We start from the raw sequence: 25,625 nt of genomic DNA on the forward strand, positions 1-25,625 counted from the left end.
CAATTACACCTTTATTGGACAAATATGCAAGAAAAAACATTATTTTCAGGGATGTGCAAAAATTATTAGTTTGGGAACAGAATTTCTGGAGACTGTGCTAAGCTTCCTTAGGCCCATGTTGCTGAACTGCTTCTGGCAAGATTTTGGGGTGCTCCTGGCATGCCCCCCCACTGACTAGTTTTGCATATCTCTAATTGTTTTGACATCAAAACATAATGTAGTTCTAAAGGAAGACAAATGTGAGTCTCAACTAATCTTCAATATAGGCTGTTTTCAGCTTTTCATATACAAGTGCATGAAGCTGTAAGCAGGGTACAACAAAGGAGAAACGGGAAGCAGCAGCTGCCTTAAAGTGAACATGGGCACTGTCTCACTACTTGTTCCGGATGTCTGAGTCTGACTCATTCACCAATACCAGTGTCAAGTCCAATTTCTAAAATGAGGCCAACAGGAAACAATTCCTCTGGGGTTTCATTCAGCAAACACAGGCTCACAGACTTTTTGCTTTTTTAACCACAGGGCCGTTCCATTCCATTCTATTCTATTTACAGGTCCTTCAGCACAGCAGTTTCCAGTTCTTTTCTGAAATATATAAGGAAGAGCCTTGGGAATTGCCACGTGCTGCTACATCAGAAGAGAAAGCACAGCTTTGAATTGCTCTTGTCTCCAACCACTTGTGCAGTCATTGTCTCAGAAGGTTTGCACGATTAATTTCCGCTTTACATCACGGCTGAACTTGTTCATCTTGAACAGGTCGCTATCGAAGAAGGCAGAAAGGTTGTGGATGTTGATCTGGCGAGCCTGGCAAGGAGAAAGGGGGAGGGACACGAATAGTTAAGAAACAATAAAATTTGCAGAAAAATGCTGGGTTTAGCCTAGCCTTTCCCTGCACTTAGAGATTCACTCAAGCATACAGTTTGGCCAGGGATGACTTAAACTTTTGCATACAATTATAGATTTGCAATATCTACTATTCACAATATTTGTCTGTATGTCTAACCTGAATGAATGCCCATCTCACCATAGCAACTCTAGGCAGCTAACAACATATATAAACAGAATCCAAAATAACATCAAAACAGTATAAAAAGCCTATAAAAACAGCTGAGGTAAAACCAAAATCTACAATAAACTCAGAACCACAACCACATGGGTTCCAACTAACTACCCAATCCCCAAGCCTGGGAACATGTCTATGTCTTCAATGCTTTTTGATCGGCTAGCAGAATCAGAGCCAATTGAATCTTGGGGGGTACGGTATTCCAAAGGACAGATGCTGCAACAGAAAAGGCACACTTCCTGGGCCCCACAAGGTAGGATTCTTTAATTGTCAGGACCCCCAACATGCCTTTTCTGCCAGACCTAACAGGATAGGTAGGAACAACGGAGGAGAGGCAGTCCTGCAAATAACCTAGCCCCATGCCATGAAGGGCATTCTAGGTGACAACCATACCTTCAGCTGTACCTGGAAGCATAATGAGAGCCAGTACAGCTTGCAGAGCAGAGGCTAACCAAGATGCACCCGTAACTGTGCATGGTACCACATTCTGTACCACCTGCAGTTTCTGGATGTTCTTCAAGGGCAGCGTCATGTAAAGTTCATTGCAGTAGTCCACTTGGAGGCGACCAAGCAGGATTATTGTTATATTGGATGTACCGCATGGGATCCCCAATGTTCTCTTCCCAGATAACACTGACATTTGGCAACATACTGCCAGCATAGGCTGCAACCTTTCCCTCATTTTCACAGAAAATAAAATGGGTCCGTTCAACAACTGAAAGTCCCGATGAATCTATAAAAGTGCAATCCAGCCCAGCAACAACAAAGACAACAATAGAAAAAAATCATCCCCCCCAGTCTCTCTCCCTCCAGTGAGATCATTCCCTCATCATGATGTCCTTATGATCCTGAGCCACAAAAAGCCTTTGTGCTAATTTCTCGCATTTCGGGTGTCACAGGAATACAGGGGAGGGACCCAGCAACTTTGCCTGTTGCTGTAATATCTCACTTTATTTATTTATATTTCGAATTGGTCACTGCCCATCTCACTGTGGAGCGACTCAGGCTTTTCTCTACTACACAAGACCTAGTGCTCACAGCTCACTTATTCAAAGCTTGGAAAGGGAAACTCAGAAGATGCAGAATGATTAGATTTAGCTCCTGGCACAATGCCCACAAAAGGGAAAAATGCTCCATACCTTATCAATTAAGTCTTTCTCCGGCACTTCAGTGGTGTCCTGCTGTGCTCCGTAGCGATTCCTCTGATACATCACCTGTTCTGATACGAGTTGTTTCAAAATGAACAGCAAGAGCTCATTGTTATCCCGCCTGAAGGCAAGGTACCGGGCAAAAGTCTGTGTGCAGCAAAGAACAGAAAGGGAGGCAGGAATGAGCCAGGAACAATTTGAAATTATTTATTTATTGTACCTATAGGCTGCCTTAACAAATAACTCTAGGAAGCTGACACCAAAACGAATACACGCACACAAAGCAGAACATGAACTCATCCCAGTTAGTACAAATACAGCAACATCCCTGAGCATTCACTCCACTGATCCCCTAATCACTACCAATCCTATCTGAAAGTTCATTGGAAAAACCCTGTTCTTACAGTGTTTCTGACATGCTAGTAAGGAAGAAGCCATTTCCACCTGGGGGATGAGTTGTTTCAGGGTGAGGGGGCTACGGCCAAGAAACCCTGTTTCCCTTTAACATTTGGGAGGGGAAAAGTCTGCACCGCCCCCTCTCAGCTTGCATGTATCAGGTGAGCAAATTCTATGTCCTTAGAGAGAGCAAGGACCCAAGCCATGTAAGGGATCTCTAAGGGCTAACCTGCACCTTGAAGTAGACCCAGAATCCTTCCAGGAGACAACGCAGCTTGTACAAAATTGGCATTCCCCTGGTGGACTGGCTTCTACCAGTCAACAGGCAGGTGAGTACATTGCGCACCATCTCCCAGGGCAGCTCCGCTAGAAAGTGAATTGCGGTAATTCAAAGGAGAGGCGATAAAGGCATGGATTACTGATGCTAAAGACTCCCTTTTGAAAGAGAAAAAAGGAATGCTCCAAAGGTCTATTTCAACAAAATATTGTTGCCTCTGATGTAAATAAAGGGATTAATCACTGGCCAGTGTAAATTTAGTACTGGCCTATTGAAGACACTTTGAGGATTCACTCTCACCTTCTCAAGGGAGCAAACAGGACTTTTCAAGGAAGCCTGGATACTGAATTGTTAAAGAGAGAAAAGGTCCCATGACAGCTTTCCCAGGATTTAACCCCAGTATTAGGTTGCTGACGCTCACATATTAATTACAAACCCCAGGCAAGAACAACAAGAGAGACATAGCAAATAGTTAATATGTAGTTAACTGAAAAAAGTTTTCAAAGCTGAAATTTTGGTAGTTAATGAACAAGCATTTAAAACATGAATTAGGAATCAATTTTGCTGAATTTTGGCCCTATTTTAATTTGCTTAATTTATTTGATTTAGGCACGGCCCAAATCCAAATGACTCTAGGTGGCTCACAACAAAAATAAAATGAAGTAGAATAGAACACAATTCAAAAACAGGTAAGGTAGAAAACAAAATAATGTTTTGTTTGACTTGGACCGTCAACGACTGGGGACAGATCCATGCAGCCATCAACTCCTGCACTGCCCAGGCCCAACATCGCCACGCAGATTAGAATCCCCAACAGCCTCTGCGATTCTATCCCCAGCCCAGCAATGGAATTCAGGAATGCAGGCAGGGATGATGCTGGGCAGCAAGAAGGGAGGCAAACCAGCAATCCCAGCTGTTTACTAGAGCCCAACGTCAGCAAGAGCATCTTACATCCGGTTATCTGTGGAACAGAGCCTTTCAGGGCCTGCAAGGACTCGTGGGTAACAATAGCCACACCTCCCCCTCTTTCCTGGGGTCTCAGTTGATGGAAACCCTGAAACCCAGGTGGACACAATTCCAAGAGGACAACACTCCCCTCTGGGCTCACCAGGTTTGGTGAGACATGCCGGGTTGGTGCCTTCATCTAAGACAAAGGCATGAATGAGGGAAACTTTATTACACATCGACCTGGTGTTCAGAAGCAGGACACTGAGGGTAGAAGTTGGGGCTGGACACCGGGATCACTTTCAAACAGTGGGCTCAGTGTCCCTAGGGCACTCCATCCCCAGGTTCCCACCATACATCCCCCTACCCATCACTGTCCCAGTGCTCCTGCCTCCCCTCTGTTTGCCCCCCACACTTTACTCCTTCCTCCCAAGCTAAAGTACACATACCCAATCATATGCACACCCAACACAATTCCCCAAAAACCCACCTTGCCCCACAGGGAACACAACCATCCTGAGGCCACACCCGCCAAGCACTTGGTGGCCTCCAGGGGGACAGGCCCTTGTAGAGAAAGAACAACAGGCCCACTTACCACCCACCCTTCAAAATGGGAGAGACCATTACTAAACAGTCTGGGGCAAGGATCTCCAAAATGACTTTGCCAAATACTAAGATGGGCAGTTGAGGTTTTGTTCTACATTTGCTTTGTACAGGGGGGCCTGAAATATAAGAGAAAGAAAGAGTCTACAAAACCTCTGGACCCAACACACTTTAAAGTGTTTAAGGAAGCAAGCAAAAACATTGTTATAGTGCTCATGCTTTATCAGCACTGAATTGATTCAAGATTGTCTATAAGCTGCCTAGGCATAAATATACAACATAATTTTTCATTTACTGAATTAATTTCACCATTCCACCAAGGAGCTCAGGATAATGAATATTCACATTTTATCCTTCCAATCTAAGGCTGGTCTGAGATCATCCAGCGAACTCCCTGAAGAGGCAATTGGAAATTGATTTTTCTGACCAAGCCACCGTATCAAAGGCCTTTCATGTTGTCCCAATTCTAATATTAACTTTAATATCTCCAGCTCCCAGCCCTCATCTCAAGAGCTACTTCATTCATCAGAAGGGGTGTGGATGACGTTGCCATTAGCCTACTCCTTTGCCATTTAGCAGCATTTTCCAGGATTCACTACTGAGGCCTGAGCAGGGCATTTACCCATCTCTTCAGCAGTCCCAAAGAAATGCCTTAAAGTAAGTAATAAGACTCCTCCTTCAGCCTGAGATTTCATCATCTTCTAAGATCAAATCGCCAATGCAACTGACAGCCTCACTTGCCCTAAGAGACTTTTTGTGGATATCTAGAGATTCTGGACACATTGGGAGAATTACTGCAGTTTCTCTATCTATTCTCTCCTGTAATTTCCAGTTGTTTAGTTTAAGTTTCAACATACCACACACACAATAATGATGGAGAGGATAGATAGGCTCTGTAGTTAACTGTCCATAATAGTGTACAGTGCATAAAAGTGTATGTATACAACATCTGAGTCCTTATTTAAGGCCACCTCTCTGGATCTTCACTAGAGTTCTATCAAAACTTAAGTTCTCATCATCCCAAATGAAATCACCACCACCACAGAAGGATCCACATCTCTGCATACCTTCCGCATGCTTCTCATAACACTAAACTTCTGTGTGTCGATGAAACTCTCCAACATGACCCTGATGGCCATGTTGACATCGTCTTCCACCACATAATCCCGCAGGTGCATGCGGGCATGGGCCTCCGCCATTCGGATCATGGACTCTATGTGACGCACTGTAATGGGGATACTTCCAGTTGCCTGCAGAAAGAAAAGTGAAGGGCTTTGATGACTGATACCAGCAATGCAAAAAGGGCACCCCAGGAACGGCATGTGACTTGCCAGCATCCCTTTTGTGTTCCCATCAGCCCCACCTAAATGTGCCCCAAAATGTAGTTGGGGAGTTCTGAAGAGGATCAGAGGATGCCTTAAAGACTGACAGGATTAAGGCACCCACTTTACCTCTTAAAACAACTGACCCTTTTCCATAGTGGGCCCTATCCTCACCCAATTTTAGAGTGTGGCCCTTGATCTGCCACACAAAGTGATTCTGAAACTGACAGAAATGGTACACTTCTAGGTTACAACCTGCTTTTCTCCTCTGGGGAGCTATTAATGCTGCATAAAGCCAATTAAAAACTTATACAGGCGCACAGAAGATAGTAAATAGGAAGTCAAGCAGACAAAGAAGTGTGTTTAAAAGGCATCTATGTCTAAGGGAGGAGGCTGCCATCTGCTGGCAGACTAGTGCATTGCACAGAAGATAGAAAATATGCCTCCTTAGGGGCTGCCCCCACTTCTTTTTCTGGGAATCAGGACCTTCCACTTCATCCAAGCCCTTTTTGCTTTATCCTTCAGCTGAGGTCCAGCCAAAATGCCACCAGCTTTATCTATTAGGCAGCATATCAAAACAAATAAACAGACAAACCCCAAGGATGGGAGAATAAAGTTCAAATGTCAGGTTAGATGTTTCTGTAACTCAAAGCCAATTTTAACACAGAGGTTATAGACTGATGAAGTAGTTAGCAGCAGATATTTTGGTGAACAATTGTATCTACCATTCAGGGACAAATTAACTAGTAAAGCATTCTGAAGAACTCAGAGGCTTGTATATTCTTTGGGTGGGTTCTAATAAAGCTAGTGCTCAATTATAGATTCGGGATCTTTTTTCATGAACTGATGTAATTATGGTTGCTTCTAAGAAGTTCCATAAACTTCAGACTCATTGGGATCCAACAGTTCTTCCAGCCCCATTTAACTGGTGAGAGAGGCAGTGATTCTGCAGTTAACAGCCTCCCTCTGAAACGTAGGATTTTTAACCTCCCTGGTTGCTTACCATGGATTCTTTCCTGAGTTCACTGTACATCCTGGCCACTTTGTCCTGGTCCATCTGGTTGAGTTTGGGATGGACTTTTTCCTTTGCGTAAATAATATATTTCTTCAGGACCTCCTGTGGAATGGGTTCTACGCCATAAGTATTAGGGAGGGTAATCTCTTGAGACTCTCCATTTACTGGATCCTTGCTGTTTGGATGATGCTTGATGTGGCTACTGACAACAAACCGAGCCAGCATCTCATCCTTCCGGAAGGAATTGGAAAAAGAAAACAAACAAACCCAACTTATATTATTTGCTATATGACAATCTAAAATTCCCCAGATCGCCTAACCCTGATCCAATAATGAATGGATGCCTTGACAAGAACAAGACCTCATTTCTAAATAAACACAGGCAGTCCTTGACTTAATCCCATAGTCATTCGGTGAGGCAACTTCCTCCTGACTTCCCACAACCAAAGTCAATGGGGAAGCTGGCAGGAAATTACAAGTACTAGGCCAGCAGGTAGGTAAGTGGCTGCTGCTGGATGGGGGAGGGGGCGCAGGGGTACAGTGGAGGCACTGCAAGGGTGGGGGAGGGTGCGTGTGGCTGCAGTGGGGGTCAGGGAGGGTGCATGAGTGTGTGTCAGAGGTGCCATGTGGGGAGGGTGTGCAAGAGGTGCAGTGGGGGTCAGGAAGGGTGTGTGGGGGTGCAAGAGTGGCCGGCATTGTGTGAATGCAGAGGGGCTGGGGGAGGATGTGTGGAGACTTACCCAAGCGACTTGTGACCTTCCCTTCTGGCTTCCCCATTGACTTTCTGAGGAAGCTGGCAGGGAAGGTTGCAAATGGCGATCACGTGATCGTGGGGCACTGCAACCAGTCATAAGTGTGAACCAGTTGCCAAGTGCCCAGATCGCGATTATGTGACCACAGGGATGCTGGGATGGCTGGAACTCCGAGGACTGGTCATAACCACCATTCCTTCAGCACTGTTGGAATTTGAACAGTTGCTGACCAAACGGTTGTAGGTCAGGGACTACCTGTATTTACCAAAGTGTTCCTGTAAGCTCTAGTTTCCCAAGTCAGACAAGAGATCTATGGTATTAGCTAATTCCATCTCATGTACCTCCTTCTTCATTCAGCAAATATTAAAACGATAGTCTATTAATTAACCTTCCTCAAGTCTAATGTTCTGCAGAAGCTTATACCTGAACAGGATCCACAGTATCCCTGACCACACAGAGGATATCAAACCGAGATATGATGGGCTCGGTCAGATCAACGTTTTCCGAGAAAGTCAAAGAAGGGTCATAGCGCCCACCTAGAATAGGAAAAGAAGCATTTTTAAAGACAGTGCTGGATGCTGGCTCTTGTTCCTTTCTGTATCCAAAGAACAGGAAGTATAAAATAACACGTGGAATTTTTTGCCATTTTGAGTTTTTCTTTCGTGGGCCAGCAACACATACCTATTGGGTTGGCAGCAGCAATAACAGTGCAGCGAGCTTGTAGAGATGTGACAATGCCAGCCTTTGAGATGGAGATGCTCTGCTGCTCCATGGCTTCATGAATGCTGGTCCTATCCTGATCATTCATCTGAGGAATAGCAAAAGACGTTAAAGCTCCAACTCGCCCAAATAATAAATAAAGCGGAATCCAGATGTGCACATTCAAAGCAACTCAACCTCTTAACAGTTCAATAAAAGAATAGCATCAAATCCCTCTAGATATAGCAATATTACCAAGGACAGAAAGCATCTTCCAGCCTAGAATTGTTAATATTGAGTTTCGAGGCAGTTCTTCGCCTGTTCCCCTGATCTTTCTTTGAAGTGCAGATGCTCAGGATTGAGGTTGGGATCTTTTGTGTGTAAAGGATGTGTCTCACCACTGTGTTATGCTCTCTCCACTGTTTCTTCGTTTACAGATTTCACTACAGTAAAGAATCTGACAGCCAGCACCCCCCCACCAACTTTAATATTCTGAGCAGTTCTCCTCAGTCCCAGGTCTCAGGACTGAATCTTTCTAGATAGGGCCTGAAATCCAACTCCTCTTCCTTCTCCATCTCACTTTCTAGGTTCAAGGTCTTACACAGAGCAGCTTATGCTGTTTGGATCGGGATCTGCCTCGACCAAACTATGTCATACCTCCAAGCCAATACTTGCCTTGTCAAATTCGTCTATCAAGCACACCCCTCTGTCTGCCAGCACCAGGGCTCCAGCCTCCAGGGTCCATTCCTTGCTCACAGGATGTCTCTGCACATAGGCAGTTAGACCAACTGCAGAAGCACCCTGGCCAGTGGTGAATATCGCTCTGCTGGCTACTTTCTCCACATATTTGAGGAACTGAGACTTGGCTGTTCCAGGATCGCCACAAAGCAACATATTGATGTCCCCACGGACTTTATGTTTTCCTCCTATAGTGTTTCAGATGAAAAGAGCAGTGAGCCAAACTACAGCTGGCGCAATGAGACAAAATGTTAGATCAGAGCTTGGGAGACCTGAGATCAGATTGACTACTGAAGCTCACCCAGTGACCCTGAGCCAGGATAACCTAATTCATAGTGTTGCCCTGAACCTGGACTGCTGGATAAGGAAGAAAGAGAAACAAGTATGTGGCTTCTTCTGTTCTTCCTGGGAGGAGGGGCAGGATTATAGCAAAATATATAAAAAATAAAGCTCATTCATATACTTTAAAATGTCTGCTGGCCTTCTAGTAGTAGTAGTCAGGGCAAGTTACACACACACAGAGTATATATCCCACCTTTATTATTTTTATAAATAACTCAAGGTGGTGAACATATGTAACACTCCTTCCTCCTCCTATTTAGTGATATGAAGAAATAAGTTGATTGAGGAATGGTCTGCTTTATTAATACCTCCCCACCCCAGTAAGTCTTTAAATTTTGATTAATAAGGGAAGACATCATACAAAGAACTGCAAAGAAAAAAATTCATTTAATAACTGATTCTGTACATTTCAGTACAAGGTGAATTTCTGATAAAACTGGGCAGATGGAAAAGGAAATGTGATGTATACGTACTTTATTACATATACTTATTTACAAACTAGATAAAACTGGGGGAGCTTAAGGTTAGACCTTTTTGGTGGGTGGGTTTTTTGTAAGTTTGTGTAAAGAATTGCTTTTGTCTTCTGGAATAAATTATCAAAATGGAGAATAGCTTATTAATAGGGAAATGTGCAACTGTAAAAATAAAAGATGAACATCTTTGCAAGCCATTTCTGTGAACTAGTACCTCTCCAATATAATGCAGCTGTAGCACACTGGAGGTATCCTGTCTAGCAGGTTAAGGCTCTTCATGTAAAAGCAGTGTTGATTGCAAAGCTTCTTTGGTCAACTTACCTGGATTTTTTGGTTCTCCTCCAAACAGAGCTAGAGCCAGCCCCCTTTTGATATCTTCATGCCCATAGATTGAAGGAGCAATGCTGGCAAAGATCTGGGAAAAGCAAAGACGCAGCAAACACATTTATTTCCTTCTGACTCCAACAGGGACTTTAAATATGAAAACAGTAGTATTACAATGGAAATCTGCTATTAAACCTAGAATGATTATATAGCAAAGTCACCAGGAGTCAATCTGGGGGGTCACGAATAGCAGGGCTTACACTGACTGCCTCCTTCTAGGACATTTTCAACTTCCTAGTCTAGACTACAGCCCTGGGATTTTCTGGTGGCCTCCCTAGAGGAGATGATTTTTAAAAGACAATTATGTCAGCTCTTATTAAATGCTAGCATTCTAGGAAAGGGGTAATAATGCAATTAGCTGGAAGAAATGTATAGTTTTGTGTTACATATCAATAAAAGCTGTGGAACCTTGATAAATAAAAGCTAGTGTTGAGCTGTAACTTACACACGAGGCTTTTTGAAAGAGTTTTCCCTGTTAACAGGTTGTGAAAGAAGTCTGTGAACAAGTCTTCTGAAGACCTTTTGGGCAAATCTTCTGAAGGGTCCTTCTGATTAACCTATGGGCAGAACTTATAAAGGGTTTTGTGGTCCACACCTAATGAAAAGGTATATATGTAGAAATAATAATATGGGAGAGGGGCTTAACATAAAAATGTTAACATCCTCTCTCCCTTTCTCTGCAGCTGGGCAGCTGAGACTATGCATATTTTGGGGTGGACTTAATTTAATTGGATCTAATTGTTAGCGCATACTGCTTTTCTGAGTATTATTCTACTTTCTGGGAGAAGCTTGTTAAGTTTTTATTATTGCTATTTAGCAATAATAAAATTATTTAATTACTTAGCTATTATTGCTCACCAAATGATCTGTTTTATGACTTACTCCAAGTATGGATAGTAAGTATTCCATGCATCAAAGCAGATAAAATGCAAACCAAACAGGTTCCATAGTAAAACTTTTGCAGAAGTGTCCATAACCCCTTGGAATCATCTTTGAACAGGAGGAAAACTGCTACTGCCATGGCAGGTTCTGCCCAGTAATCTCTGGAGCTTTCACTGTATTGAACTGGGACCCAGAAAACCAGAATGAATCTTGATTTCCAAACTCACTTTCTCTCCGATCTGCTCATCTTTGGACAGGCCTACAATAACTTTCATGTCCTCATCCGTAAGCTCCCCGACAGCCACCTTATTATCTTTCTTGGTGATGTGATTGGCCAGGATCACAGTTGCAAACACTGGAAACCCATTGGCAGTGTTCAAAGAACCATCATAATTATTATGGTATATTCCAGTTAGCTCCTAAAAGACAAGACCAAGATATTCTTTAGTCATTGGAACTAAATTAATTTAGGGAGGAGACAGACAGACAGACAGACAAAAAGAGGGAGAAAGGGAAAGGAGGAAGGAAGTTTTTAGGGAGAATGAACATGAGCAGACATCACAATGTTATATGTTATTAGTAAACTACCAAGAGAACAAATAGCTAATTATATTCAACACCATTTACTGTTAAGTGTTGGAAGAATTTGTATGTTATGGCCTTAGGATTTACTTTTTTATAATGCTGATGAAAAAACATTTTTGGGATGCATGCAGTACATTAACTCATTTAGAACTAACATTTGCAAGATACTAAAAAAATGCATAGATTAATTGAAACAATTCTGCTGAAGATACTATTCTTTGGAACTTCCTTTCACATTTCTAAGGGATCATATCCAGGGCTGAACTTACAACTGAGGGCCCAATGATGGGGTGGAATGATCATGCAGAGAAATAAAAAGGGAAATGAAAGGAACTGGAATGTGTAACACACAGACTAAAATATATGGCCATGCTGGGGGACTTCAGAAAGCCAAGTTATGCCTAGAGGCAGCCTTATTTTCATTAAAGCTCTTTCCTGAATTCTATGAATAGGAGTTGTGTTTAAGTTGTTGCCCATAGGCCTCAGTCACTGGACTTCCCTGCTTTTCCGGGCCCCATACTTACAATCTCATCCCCTGGCTTGCAACTGTCAACTAGGTCAGCCAGTAAAATGGCGTCCTTTGAGCGAGGTAGCCTGCCAGCTGCCACCTTCCCTGGGGTCTCCTGGATTTTGATGCGCTGATAGTTCTGGTAGACTGTCTGTAGGGACATCAAGCACCTGAAGTTAGGACTTTCATGGGAGTACAAAAAAGGCTCTGCAACCAAAATTCTTAGAATGTGCCTTAAACAATAAGCCACTAGACTCAAGGAGTTTTTTACAAGGCTGCTTTCCCTCACAAACTTCAGAAGATCAGGCAAGCTTGCATTTAACTACGAATAGACAAAGCTTCAGCACTTTGGAGACTCATCAGGGTATAACATGAATCTACATACAGTAGACTAACCTATCTTTCAACTCACCCCATAAAAGCTACACATTTGCTTTTATTTTGTTGAACAACTATTTTGGCCTTGAGACCCTCATTTGGAGTTTAGCTGGGGACTGAATGAACACACACCTTCCTTATTCATTCCTTCCAATCAAAGCTCCTTATAAAGTGATTTTGCTCAGGATCATTGTAATCCTGAGGACCTCTCCATGGATTCTGCTTTGTTTCCTCCAATTTTCAGCTGATAAACCCGCAGAACTATTAGTAAGGATGCAGAGGTGGGGAGAGATCTGCCAGCTTCAGCAGGGTTACCGGGTTGGAAGAAGCAATGAATTCCCCTCCCCCATTTTCTTCAGCACCCCTGCTTAAGATGGCTGCCTCCCTCCTAATGGCAGTGAGATAGTAATCCTGACCCTAGGGCTGAGGAAACCTTGTCCTTTTTCCTGGAAATTGCTTCTCCATCATCATGGCTAGTAGAGAAGGAATGACCTATTCCCTTCACTTTCAGCTGATGACCGATGAGTTGAGTGCTAGGCAGAGAATGAGGAGGGATCCAGGGACTCCTCAGGCCATAGAAACAGCTGGGCAGCAGGTGGACCACAGGTTGCCACCCCTTGCTTTATGACAAAGAAATACCACTTGTTCAGGTGCTGGACATATGGTAAACATCAGATTCCATCCTGCAAGGCCATAGATATCTAACTGGCTGAAGGGAGAAGAGAAGCAGCAGCCATACCACAGCATGAGGCAATGCAATCTGTGTCAGTAGGGCTAGGTTAAATGAAATTACAGGGCCAAATTGCTTGACTGAGTTCAGCAAGGCTTGGATATGAACGCAGCATGATCATCTACAGCAAAAATAGGCAAACAGCACCTTCCAAACTCAGTCTGGTTATCCCAGAACTGCTCAAGATCCTCCCACGCTGAAATTCAGCAACAAATCTTATGCAGCTTTATTTTCCACTGATTTCCAGAAAAAAGTGGCTTACCAAAAAAAAAAAAAAAGGCTGGAACTCCTTTCCCACGCTGTCCTGCTTCCCAGGCCCTTGTCTGTCAACTATTCTACAGTGTATACTTATATGTATGTTTGTGTGTTTATGCATGTGTTCCTTGCCTCACTTCCAGCCCCAGAAATGTTGCCCACCCATGAGGCACAGCAAGGTAAACAGAGCCAGGAAAGTAAACCAACATGTTCATATTATCCGTTGCTGGGCAGGCAGGGGAAAAGCAGACTTTCAGATGTGGGGAGTCTACAGTTATACCATATCACTCTAAGTATTATTCCAGGAAGCAGCAAACACAGGATCTTCAGCAGACTGGGTCTCCAAGCAGAATGAATCCAGAATCAGCCTTTGTGTTTACTTACCCAAGAAAGATAGCTATTAGGGCTGGGCAACATTTATGATTTGAAGGCAAAGAGGTCCTTCAGAGGATGCAGCACCTGTCTGCCACTCCTTAAAGCAACCAAACCTCATCATGCAGTTGTCCTCCAGACACTTCTAAGAATTACGCAGTTTTAAACCGTCTGAACAAGATCACGTCCAAAGACGCGACAGGTCTCCTAATACCACACCAAGCACAGCTTACCTCTTCCATGTTGATTTCAAAGGGACCAACAGATTGACACTCTGGGCAAGATCCTGGTTTTATTTCTTGGTTCTGAGACTGTGAGAAAGGCCCCAAGACAAAGCTACATTTGGTACAATTGTACTTGACCATGCTGAGCTGGGGAAGAACCCCCGTACAGCTTGTCACAACCCCACTCGTCCGGATCAGCTGGTTCAGATGTAGCTGCCTATTAAAAGAAGCAGAAACAAGGCTAAAATGGGCAGGACTTCTCTATCCAACTATTAAAGATCCTTTACATCTCTGCAAAAGTTTGAGAAGCGATGCAGCTCATGAATTTGGGGGGGGGAAGGGAACTTAAATCAATAGTAGAGGGCTCTTTTTCAAGCAGTAGATCCCCGTTTTCATCTTCACGTTTCCAGTAAAAAAAAATGACCTCAGATAAGTATCTGCCTGAGACCTTGGGGACCAGCTGCCAGAGTAAACACCACAAACTAGCTTGGCATAAAGATTAAATGTTGGATTAACCTCAGCTATGGAAGCTGCTGGAAAACTTTGAGCTAGTTATACTCTTACAGCCCAACCTCCATTACAGGTCACTGTTGTGGGTTAAATTGGTGGAAGAAATGCTATATAGACTGCCTTGAATGCCAGGAGGAAAGACAGGATATAAATGTAATAAACCAAGAATTAACAATATGATTTGATTCAATATACAGTGGTTTCATACCCAATCAATTCAAGATGGCTTCTCCCTATGGTTCTATGCTCAAAAAGGGGATCTTGAATTTTTTAGCAGCAACTTCAGAAATTACAATACAGGTAGTCCTTGACTTACGACCACAATTGGGACCGAAATTCCATTGCTAAGTGATGCAGTCGTTAAGTGAGTCGCACCCAATTTTACGACTTTTGCTGCAGTCATTAAGCAAATCACGCAGTCATTAAACGAATCCAGCTTCCCCCATTGACTTGGCTTGCTGGAAGCCCCTGGGAAGGTTGCAGATGGCAATCACACAATCCTGGGATGCTGCAACTGTCATAAATACATACCAGTTACCAAGCACCTGAATTTTGGTCACTTGACTGTGGGAATGCTGCAATGGTCATAAGCACAAGGACCAGTCATAAGTCACTTTTTTCAGTGCCATTGTAACTTCAAACGGTTGTTAAATGAATGGTCACAAGTCTAGGACTACCTGTACTTCCAGAGCAACAAAATAATTTTAACCACGTTATTTTCATGATATAACTCAGTTTTCAGACTTGGGAGGTACTTCTGTTTGGGAACATTTAATATGCAGCACTGAATTGTCTCTTCATTTTTGTCCTTAATGCAGTCACTGCTACAAGAGATCTACTCAATAGTTTTTTATCAGCTGGATCACTTACATCCTAACCAATTATGGGTCATAAATCAAAGAGCCTCTCCTTGATAGGTTTTGTCAGCGCTGCCAACCTCCAATACTAAACTGCATTCTTACCTAAGTGACCGTAACTCCTCCACTAGAGGCAGATGTGAGATGCGGACATGGATTTCCTGAGCAATCCGGTCATATTTGGGATACATAGCCAATACTACTTCCTTGGCTGCTTCATCAAAGATCCTCAACATCTCAGCTGGGGCTTCGGGGAGGAAATAGGCAAGGACATGTTCCCGGGCAGCCAAATCTTCATAGTTCACCACCAGGCTCTCTCTGTTCTCTGCCAAGATAAGAATTTTTTATCCAGACATGGCCTACCACTGCAGAAATGGAAAATGCTGAGTTTATTGGGCTTCCTCCAAAATATATTTGCAGTCTTTATAGGGTAGTCCTTCTCGTGTCTCATTTGACCTCCTGTATTTTTTTAAAAAACAATTATGGTTTGGTGTGAAAACAGTTGTCAGCTTTTACTGAAGGAACTTTGTTTATAATGGCCAAGAAAAATGAACATTAAGAATACTACAGGTATCACTATAATACATGTGTTCCTTAAAACCTGCTAGCTGATATTTTAGCAACTAAAACACTGGCACTGTAATTCAAGAGAATCAGTTAAATAGTTATTCTATAATTCCTGCAACACAATTCACCCACAAAAAAAGTACAGAGGTAGGGAGGAAAGAGAAAGTGCAGCCACAACAGATATAGCTCTAACCATGGGAAAGGCAGTTAAATTGATATATTTCCCACAAGAAAGATTGTGTTTATTCTGTAAAGGAATCTTAAGTGGTTTGCTAGGAGCCATCTGAATAGTACAATCAGGAACCTTGGTGATAAGTCACCTACTAGCTCTGATCATGTGGTTTGAGTTATAATGTAGGTTAAAATATATCTCAAGGCAGTGGCTGAGCTCATACAATGCACTAAGCCATTATGTGGTTTGTGGTTTAGCATGTTGTGTGAATCCAGTCACTAGGGTTTATAAACCATGATATTTGGCTTACAAAGTTGTATTAATTGTGATCTAATTTGAAAACTATGGCTTAGTGCAGTTATGAAACTGGTCAATTTGAGCCATCACCAGAAACATTTGAAACTAGCACTCTGCTAAAGAAACTACTTTTCTTGCATTCCCACAGATGTACCTTTACACATGTCACTGATCCTCTCTTTGAAGACATTATGACCATGATCATCCACATGGGTCTTTAGGAAGTTCTTGAAGCGATGGTAGATCTCAAGACGGGGAGCTGCCATGGACACCCATTCCCTCACTGAGTGCCCCTTCATGTCTTCCAGGTTCTCTATGCTTTCAATCATGTCTTCCTCCTCTTCTTCCATACCTTCGGCAGCCCGTTCTGCCAGGCGCCTCTTTCGCAAAGGACGATCCTCATCTTCATCATCACTCTCTAGAATTTTAAAGATGGGTAGGAGTAGAGGAAATAAAAAGGGATTATCAGACAACTGCATAAACAACTAATGACACCAAGCCAATTCTCTGAGACACAGCTGCTTAGATACATGTTTTTTATAGCTTTCCCCAAACTATCACCCCAAAAATATGTTGGACTTCAACCCCTATCATTCCCTGTTCAACATGATGCACATGCCTTATACAGACCTTGCTGCTACGGATAACTGCTCATTGGGGATCATGGAAGTTGTATTCCAATACATCTGGAGGGTACCATTTTGGGATCTGCTGATCTACTGATTTAATGCTATTTCAAGTATCAAGCAAAGAGCTTTTAATTTTCCCAAATTCTAAAAATTCGCTATTGTTTTTAATTCTTGATTTACAGTCGTGTGAAAAAAAAAACATGCCCTCTTTGAGTTCTATGGTTTTACATATCAGGACATAATAAAAATCATCTGGTCCTTAGCAGTTCTCAAAAGTAGGTAAATACAACCTCAGATGAACAACAACACATGACATATTACACCATGTCATCATTTTGCAAAAAGAAAGCCAAAATGGAGAAGCCATGTGTGAAAAACTAAGTACACCTTATGATTCAATAGCTTGTAGAACCACCTTTAGCAACAATAACTTGAAGTAATCATTTTCTGTATGACTTTATCAGTCTCTCGCATCATTGTGGAGGAATTTTGCCCACTCTCCTTTACAACATTGCTTCAGTTCATTGAGGTTTGCGGGCATTTGTTTATGCATAGCTCTCTTGAGGTTCCACCACAGCATTTCAGTCGGGTTGAGGTCTGGACTTTGACTGGGCCATTGCAACACCTTGATTTTCGTTTTCAGCCATTCTGTTGTAGATTTGCTGGTGTGCTTGGGATCATTGTCCTGTTGCATGACCCAATGTCGGCCAAGCTTTAGCTGTCGGACAGATGACCTCACATTTGACTCTAGAATACTTTGGTATACAGAGGAGTTCATGGTCGACTCAATGACTGCAAGGTGCCCAGGTCCTATGGCTGCAAAACAAGCCCAAATCATCACCCCTCCACCACCATGCTTGATGGTTGGTATGAGATGTTTGTGTTGATATGCCGTGTTTGGTTTTCGCCAAACGTGGCGCTCTGCATTATGGCCAAACATCTCCACTTTGGTTTCATCTGTCCAAAGGACAGTGTTCCAGAAGTCTTGTGATTTGTTCAGATGCAACTTTGCAAACCTAAGCTGTGCTGCCATGTTCCTTTTAGAGAGAAGAGGCTTTCTCCTGGCAACCCTTCCAAACAAACCATACTTGTTCAGTCTTTTTCTAATTGTACTGTCATGAACATGAATATTTAACATGCTAACTGAGGCCTGTAGTCTGAGATGTAACTCTTGGATTTTTTGCAATTTCTCTGAGCATTGCAGTCTGACCTTGGGGTACATTTGCTGGGACGTCCACTTCTGGAAAGATTGGCAACTGTCTTGAATGTTTTCCGCTTGTGAATAATCTTCCTCACTGTAGAATGATAGACTTTAAATTGTTTGGAAATGGCCTTATAACCCTTCCCAGATTGATGGGCAGCAACAATTGCTTCTCTAAGATTGTTGTTGGTGTCTTTACTCTTTGGCATTGTGTTAACACACACCTCAATGATCAAGACCAGCAAACTCCTAAAACTTCGGCTTTTCTAGAGGTAGTCGCACTTGCTGATGATCAATTGATCAAGGGCATTTGATTAGCAGCACCTGGCTGCTACTTAGCCTCTTCATACCTATGGAAGCAGTAAGGCTGTACTTAGTTTTTCACACATGGCTTCTCCATTTTGGCTTTCTTTTTGTAAAATAAATGATGACATGGTGTAATATGTCATGTGCTGTTGTTCATCTGAAGTTGTATTTACCTACTTTTGAGAACTGCTAAGGACCAGATGATTTTTATTATGTCCTGATACTAAAACTATAGAACTCGAAGAGGGTGTACTTTCTTTTTCACACGACTGTACATTGTGGTGCTTGTCTACTGTAACTTTAACATGCTGAACGTTCTCAGTTTAAGAAGAGCTGTCCCATTCATATTGATATGGAAGTAATTACTAAAATGCTGAGTTATATATGCAGCATATCTCATAAGACTGAGCAATATGAGACTCACAATTATTAGCAAGAAATAAATCAGAGTCAGCCTTGTAGGTGAGTGAACTGCTCATGACTTTTTTGGCCAAATTATTTTTTTTAGCTTTTCTTGCCTTGGACCTTTGTGGATTGTGTGAGATTAAAAAAATAACAAAGCATTGCCAAGAAACTAACTGAACCATATACTTTGATATGGCTATACCCCCAAACCACAACTGCAATCAATAAGCTAACCGTGGCTTCAGTCTGACTTACTGCCACAAAATAAACACAATTTATTCACTGTCTCTGTTCTCATACAGGTAGTCCTTTGGACCAGAATTTCCATCGCTAAGTGATATGATTGTAAAGCACGTGAAGTGACCACAGCACTTGGCGATGGCAATCCCTGCAGTCCCCACTGCCGTCGTTAAGCGAGGACCACAGGTCATTAACTAAGCAGCCCCTTGCACCTTCCTGCTGGCTTCCAACAACCAAAGTCCATGCAGAAGCTGACTTTGCAAGTCCTAGGCAGTTCGCAAGCAGGCAGGTAAATGGCTGCTGCCGGATGGGAGAGGGTGTGCGAGTGGTGGGGGAGGCGTGGCAAAAGCACAGTGAGGCTCAGAGCGCGAGTGGTGGGGGAGGCGCTGCATAAATACAGCATGCAGTGGCTGCTGCTGGGTGAGAGAAGGTGTGCGAGTGATCAGGGAGGTGCCGCACAAGTATAGAGGGGCTGGGGGAGGGTGCACGGGTAGGGGAGACTTACCTGAGCAACTTGCGACCTTCCTTCCTGGCTTCCCTGTTGCCTTTGCTTGTGGGAAGCCACCAGGGAAGGTCGCAAATTGTGATCATGTGACTGTGGGATGCTGCAACAGTTAAGTGTAAGCCAGTTGCCAAGCATTCAGATTATAATCAAGTGACCGCAGGGGTGCTGGGATGGCTGGAACTTCGAGGACCGGTCATAACCACCACTCATTCAGTCCCATTGTAACTTTGAATGGTCGTTGAACGAGTGGTTGTTAACCAAGGACTACCTGTACGGCATTAAGCAAACAAACCATATTATGGCTTAAGGATATGTATAAACCAAGCCATAGCCAAAGTGTACCATAAAGCAGTCCACTCCGCATGCGGCCCAGGCCTCGGCCCATCTCACGGTCCCTCTGTCTCATCGCCCGTTCTGCTGCTTCCCTTTGGCTGGCAGTTAGCTCTTCCAGATCTTCATCATCCAAGGCTAAACCTTCAGCTTCATAGACGTCAAGCTCAGGAATAGGCCGATAGTCCCTGGATGAAAACATCTCTGTTCATCAACCACATGGTGTGAGCATCCTGAATATCTTATTATTTTGCAGAGTGCCAGATCTGACATTTATATTTGGATATCACAACTTGCACAATGCCACATTTAGGAAACCCAGTGCATATACACCCAAAGTACAACTGCAGTGGTTCAGCCTACGCATATCAATTGCAAATTTCTTAACCTGGCACCAGAGAAGGAGCAGGCACTGTATCCTATGGTTCCCATAGGTCTAAATGCACCTAGCTCTATCCACACGTGCAAAAATGTGGATGCATATGATGAATGTAACACACAAACTGAACTGAGGACTCAGGACTTGATATGATGCTATGAAAGAGAACGTTTTGGGTATCTTGTGAAGATTTAAATTTTTCAGACATATAGTGCTGTCTGTATTAAAGAGCCAAAAATATTTTGGAATGTGATTTTCATGTGGAACCCACAAATCATAGAATAAAGTAGTGTCATATATGAGACTAGCAACCCCCCCCCCCCGATATGGATAAATGGTAAGAAGTCCCATTGCATCTCACCCTTAATTAACCATTGTTTTTGTACGCTTGCTAGTTTTCATGGATGTGATTTTGACCATGATGCCCAGCCTGTCAGTGATTCAGCTTCAGAATTCCCGAGCCTTATTCCTAACCCACATTGGGAACGAACCCGAGTTAGTTCCACAAATGTCTGCTCCACTCTGAGATTTACCAAGCACTGACATACCTTGCAAGACAGGGAAATGAGATGTGAATTAAAGAGTAAGATGATAGTTTGGGCATTTTCCCATGAAATAGCAACTATAGGTCAACCCACCCAGGAAGGCTCTTTTTGAGTTCTAGTCATATAGCTGAGGCTATACCATGACCAATGGTTCATTCAGCTGTAAGAATAATGGGAATACAAATAGTTGTATTTGGAGTTACTGTTTGGATTGCGTGTGGGGGAAAAAGGTAAAAGCAGATAAAACAATTCAGAATCCATTAAGAATGTACTGCTGTAATAACCATGAACACACAGTAGAGAGAAAAACATTGGTCTGAATGGGAATCTTCATTGGCATGGGGACTGTTCATGGCCATAATATTGCCTGCAACACATAAAGCAAATAGGGCACTGACCAGGAAAGGTTTAATTGGACATAAATTGTTATGTGCAATATTGGAATTGTGTTTGACAACTGGGTATTGAGGGCGTGACTGCTAGATTGTGGTTGCAGGTGTGGAAGCCAAGGGTAAGCTGAACCAGAGAGAATCCATATTTGAAGAGAACTTTTGTGCAGGCTTGCTCAGCAAATAACCTTTTCCAGTGACTTTGATGGATAATCAGTTTAATGAAATACACACAGTCCATCTGGAAGCATGGGTGCATGGATAAAAGGCAGGAAGTGCAATATCATGTTAGGACGAACAAAAATGATACCGTACAACAGGTTCTAGTATAACGAGGGAATCAAATTGTGATTGATGGATGGAAGTGCCAAGAGTCAGAGCATGAACGCCCATGATCAAGAACTGCCCAAGAACAGCTGGCTTCCTCCCCAAACCTCCTCCTGAATGGTTATAATATTCCATTACAAGATTGATGGAATGCTGTCAGTCAGAGGCAAACCTTTTTAATTACGAAGTAGAAAAAGAGGATCTCTCTCTCTCAGTGCACTTAGCATGGGTGAGATTTATTTTTAGTTGTTCCATTCTATAGCTTGTTATCTTTTTGTTATTACTTCTCATTCCATTTTTCATATTGGAAAATCTTTCTGGAATCAAACAGCTACAAGCTAACTTTTAGTAACTATTAGATTATTAATTTAGGTAGCTTCTCTGGTTACATTATTTATTTATTAAATCAATTTATATGGCTGCCCATCTTGTGAATGCAACTCTGGGTGGCTAACAGCACATTAAAACAATAAAAAGCAATATTAGCAGAATAACGTTGGAAAAATGTTAATCAGTGAGCTGTGCTTCTAATTAGTTGTGCTGGAACTAAAAATATATCAGAAGGGACAACTGCACTGAAACTGAATCAATAAACCTTGCAATCATTGTACAGTACACTGTTGCCTTCTGTGGATATTGAACTCACTGGGGACAAAAAATTTTGGGAGGAAAAATATTAAGTTCCATACATATCTGCAGCATTGCCATTTTTCAACATTCTCAGAATGTTTATGACTTTTCATAATTTTTTCTCAATCACTAGCATTTGCAGCACTGATTTAATCGGCACCATAGTATAACATTATTGTTCCCACACAAATCTCTGAAATACCTCTTCCAGCACTCCCCCATTCCAATTTCATCCCAAATAATTTCATCACTTTTATTTTCCATTCCATTTACTCTGTGAGAGGCTCCTTGTTTATCTCTCTTCATCCCTTTCCAAAATATTTTATTTCCATCAAATTTTCCATACATTTTTTCTTCCTCTTTAATCTTAGCTACTTCTTCCTCTCTTTGACTAAACGGTTTGCGTTTATCCTTTTCTCTCCCTATATGGTATACAAAAGGTTAGTTTCATCATTTTTGCAGCAATCATTCCCCTATATACATTTGTTCTCATCTACAGCCTTTCACTTTATCATCCCATTAAGCACTTTTTAAATATATCCCATTACCATAACTCCACACACTTCTGTGGAAACTATGCATTTAGAGCAATGTGCAAATCCATCCCTTATGAGCCTGTATCTTCTCTCTCAGTTTGTAAGGTTTGCAATAAACAGCATATGTGATACCAAATTATCATGCTTGGCTTCAAGTTCTGTTACTAGATGTTTGAACTGATGGCTGTGTAATGCTTGGCTTTTAATCTATTTAACAATTTTGATCGAGGTAGATATTATCCCTAGGGATGGTGCATTCAGATACTCATGATGCAAGGTTTAGAGGCCTATAAGCATATGGCACAGTGCCAGATGCTTTGATTTCTTTCTTAATTGGAACAATTCCTTTATAAATTCTAAAACAGGTGCAAACAATTTATAACACATCAGAAGTTGGGGTAACCTTGATCATAACAGGTATCTTCTCCCAAAATAATGAGGAGCCCTGCCAACTTTCTGACTGATTAGCAGGATGGTAAGAAACAAATCATGGTTACCTGCTGCTACTAATGGCAGGAAGCCAAGCAATGTAATTCTCATCAACCAGTTGACTACACAATTAGCTGTCAAGAGCACCCAAACTGCTGGTTTCCTACTGCTAACAGGAGCAAGGAATGAGAGAGAAAGGATTAAGGTGTATGACAATGTATGTGGGAATATGCTGTATATGAAATAGTGCATGTAAACATGCACGCAAATGGGTTATGTACATATGTGCAATCTCTAATTCCCAACCTGGTCTTCAAGGCCAAAAAATCTGCCTACCTGTGAAATAAGGTATGAACACATAGTAAGTGGTATGTTATAATACTAAGGAGGTAAGTCAAGGGTACTGAACAGGCTAGGTCTGACTGGTGTTGAACTCAGAAACATCTGGAGGGCACCTGGCTGTTTAAAACTGATATAAAGGATTACTGAGAGGAAAGCATAGATGAAATACAAATAAAATACAATTTTGTAAAGGAATGGCAGACTCAGAAGATAAATCCAGCAAGGAAGGCAATGGGCATTTCAAGAGGGAGATGGGAGGATGCACACTTGCAAAGAAAGAGACAACCCTTTCCTTGTATGGTGACATTCATCTGATTATGAACAAAGATGTTTCATTTTGAGGCTTCATAGCAGAGGAAGATTCCTACCTTTCCATCCCTTCTCCAATCAACTCCTCTCCATCTTCTTCCTCTTCATCGGGGAGTCCCTGGGTCCCCAGGAGTCCTTCAGACTCGTCCTCAAAGGGTGGCAGATCTCTTCCTGGACTGGAAGTGAAGGCCTCTCCTCGCCGAGAGCTGTGCACGGGGCTGGTAGCCATGTTTGACTCGGAGGAATCCTAAGACAATATACCGAGTGGAAATGATATTGTGAATTTGGCTAATATCCCTTTACTAGGACTTAGTTTTGTTGGAATTTTCAAAGCTTCTGGACATGCAAAAGGAATGCAAAAAGAGACAGACTAACACAAGTGCCTGTTGATTACTCCCAACAAGCACTGTGTTAGTCTGTCTCTTTTAAGTCCCAGAGAGGTCACTGGGGTTTAATTCCAGAACAGGGGGTGTCTGAGAATATTTCTTTGTACTCCACCTTCTAAACTCTTCCTGCACTTTGAAATGGACGGCCCAGACCTCGGGCCTGGGTCTGGGCAGGAATTTGTACTAGTTACAGAATTAGTTAGAGAAAACAGCTCATAACTTCACTCCTCCTGCAAACTCCGCCAGGCAACAGGTCTGGAAAAGGTTCTAGATACAGATTCTAGAATCGATCAAACCACGAAATGAATTATTTATATTAAGAGTTAACAAGATGACGCCAAACAATTCAAAAAAGCGGCCCAACAAGGGGACCCAAATACAAACGACCAGAACTACTGACAAGAAAACCACCTCTATATCAACTGCGAGAAGCTCTCTTACCGCCATTTCTGCCGCTTTCCGATTCAACGGAGTTTCTTCCACGAACAGCCCCCAACCTACAACGCAGCCGGAGCCTGAATTCCGCGCGGATTACGAATCACGTGGCCAAAAGCCCGCGAAAGCTCATGAATAATGACGCGACGTCTCATGAATATGCAAATATTGCCCCGAGAGACTAGTGGAGAGCGCTTCTATGAATATTTATGAACGGACGGGGTGGTCCTTCGCTGGAGAGGGAGGGCGGCGTGGAGGTAATCCGCCCAGTAGGTGAAAAAGCTGAATAAATGCCGCTCGACGGTGCTCAAAACTTTGCTACGGCATTCCTAGTTGATGAGGACTTGAAGTCCAGCACTCTGGAGAGCACCACGTGGCGTTCGTGGTCTCCCATCGGCTGAGAACGTTTAGTATTTTGCTGCCTTCCATTCTGGAACTGATGCTTGCAAAGTGGTTCCGTTGTCACTGCATTTTGCTGAAATAATAGGTGCACGCCCTCGAATGTCCTAAGCGGTTAAATAAATAATGATAGATCGGCCTGGCAGTCCTTTTTTTGTCTTCGTTAATAAAGGATTTGTCCTCCATAAAGTAAGGAGACGCTTCGTAAATGCAAAGCGATGCAGCCCGAGGCAGGTACGCTTTTAGAAAAATCTCGAATTCAGTAGTAATCCGGAATACAAATACACATTTCGAATCAAACTTTTTTCCTTTGATTCCGCCACTAAATGAGGGGTGCGGGTGGGTTGCCAAAGGAATGGGCGCGAGGAGTGCGTAACTTTCCCGGGCGTGCAGCGAGAGTTTTTCCTCCGAA

The 25,625-nt window shown here is 42.7% G+C and overlaps 1 protein-coding gene across 1 annotated transcript; it reads right to left on the bottom strand.

The window, feature by feature from the left end:
- On the bottom strand, positions 1 to 25,618 carry MCM2 (minichromosome maintenance complex component 2). The gene is made up of 16 exons (XM_007437056.3): positions 24,821 to 25,618; positions 24,053 to 24,240; positions 20,120 to 20,295; positions 16,646 to 16,909; positions 15,561 to 15,780; positions 14,098 to 14,305; positions 12,146 to 12,280; positions 11,264 to 11,455; positions 10,092 to 10,185; positions 8,893 to 9,143; positions 8,200 to 8,326; positions 7,942 to 8,054; positions 6,755 to 6,997; positions 5,497 to 5,679; positions 2,200 to 2,355; positions 1 to 801 (listed from the first exon to the last, which is right to left on the bottom strand). Exons 1-16 carry the CDS (start codon positions 24,824 to 24,826, stop codon positions 691 to 693), a joined length of 2,667 nt encoding a protein of 888 aa, XP_007437118.1. The 5' UTR covers positions 24,827 to 25,618; the 3' UTR covers positions 1 to 690.
- Positions 25,619 to 25,625: the final 7 nt, after the last annotated feature.

The sequence above is a fragment of the Python bivittatus genome, unplaced genomic scaffold (assembly GCF_059951505.1).
Source record: "Python bivittatus isolate LINGU-HERP-01145 unplaced genomic scaffold, Pbiv_v1 ctg000080_np1212, whole genome shotgun sequence".
Classification (NCBI taxonomy): domain Eukaryota; kingdom Metazoa; phylum Chordata; class Lepidosauria; order Squamata; family Pythonidae; genus Python; species Python bivittatus.

Excerpts from the sequence above, each read along its gene's own strand:
- MCM2 (XM_007437056.3), bottom strand. Across the intron at positions 15,781-16,645 it reads GATCAGTGACATGTGTAAAG|AGAACAGAGAGAGCCTGGTG; the intron begins GTACATCTGTGG and ends TTATCTTGGCAG. Across the intron at positions 10,186-11,263 it reads ATGAGCAGATCGGAGAGAAA|ATCTTTGCCAGCATTGCTCC; the intron begins GTGAGTTTGGAA and ends TGCTTTTCCCAG.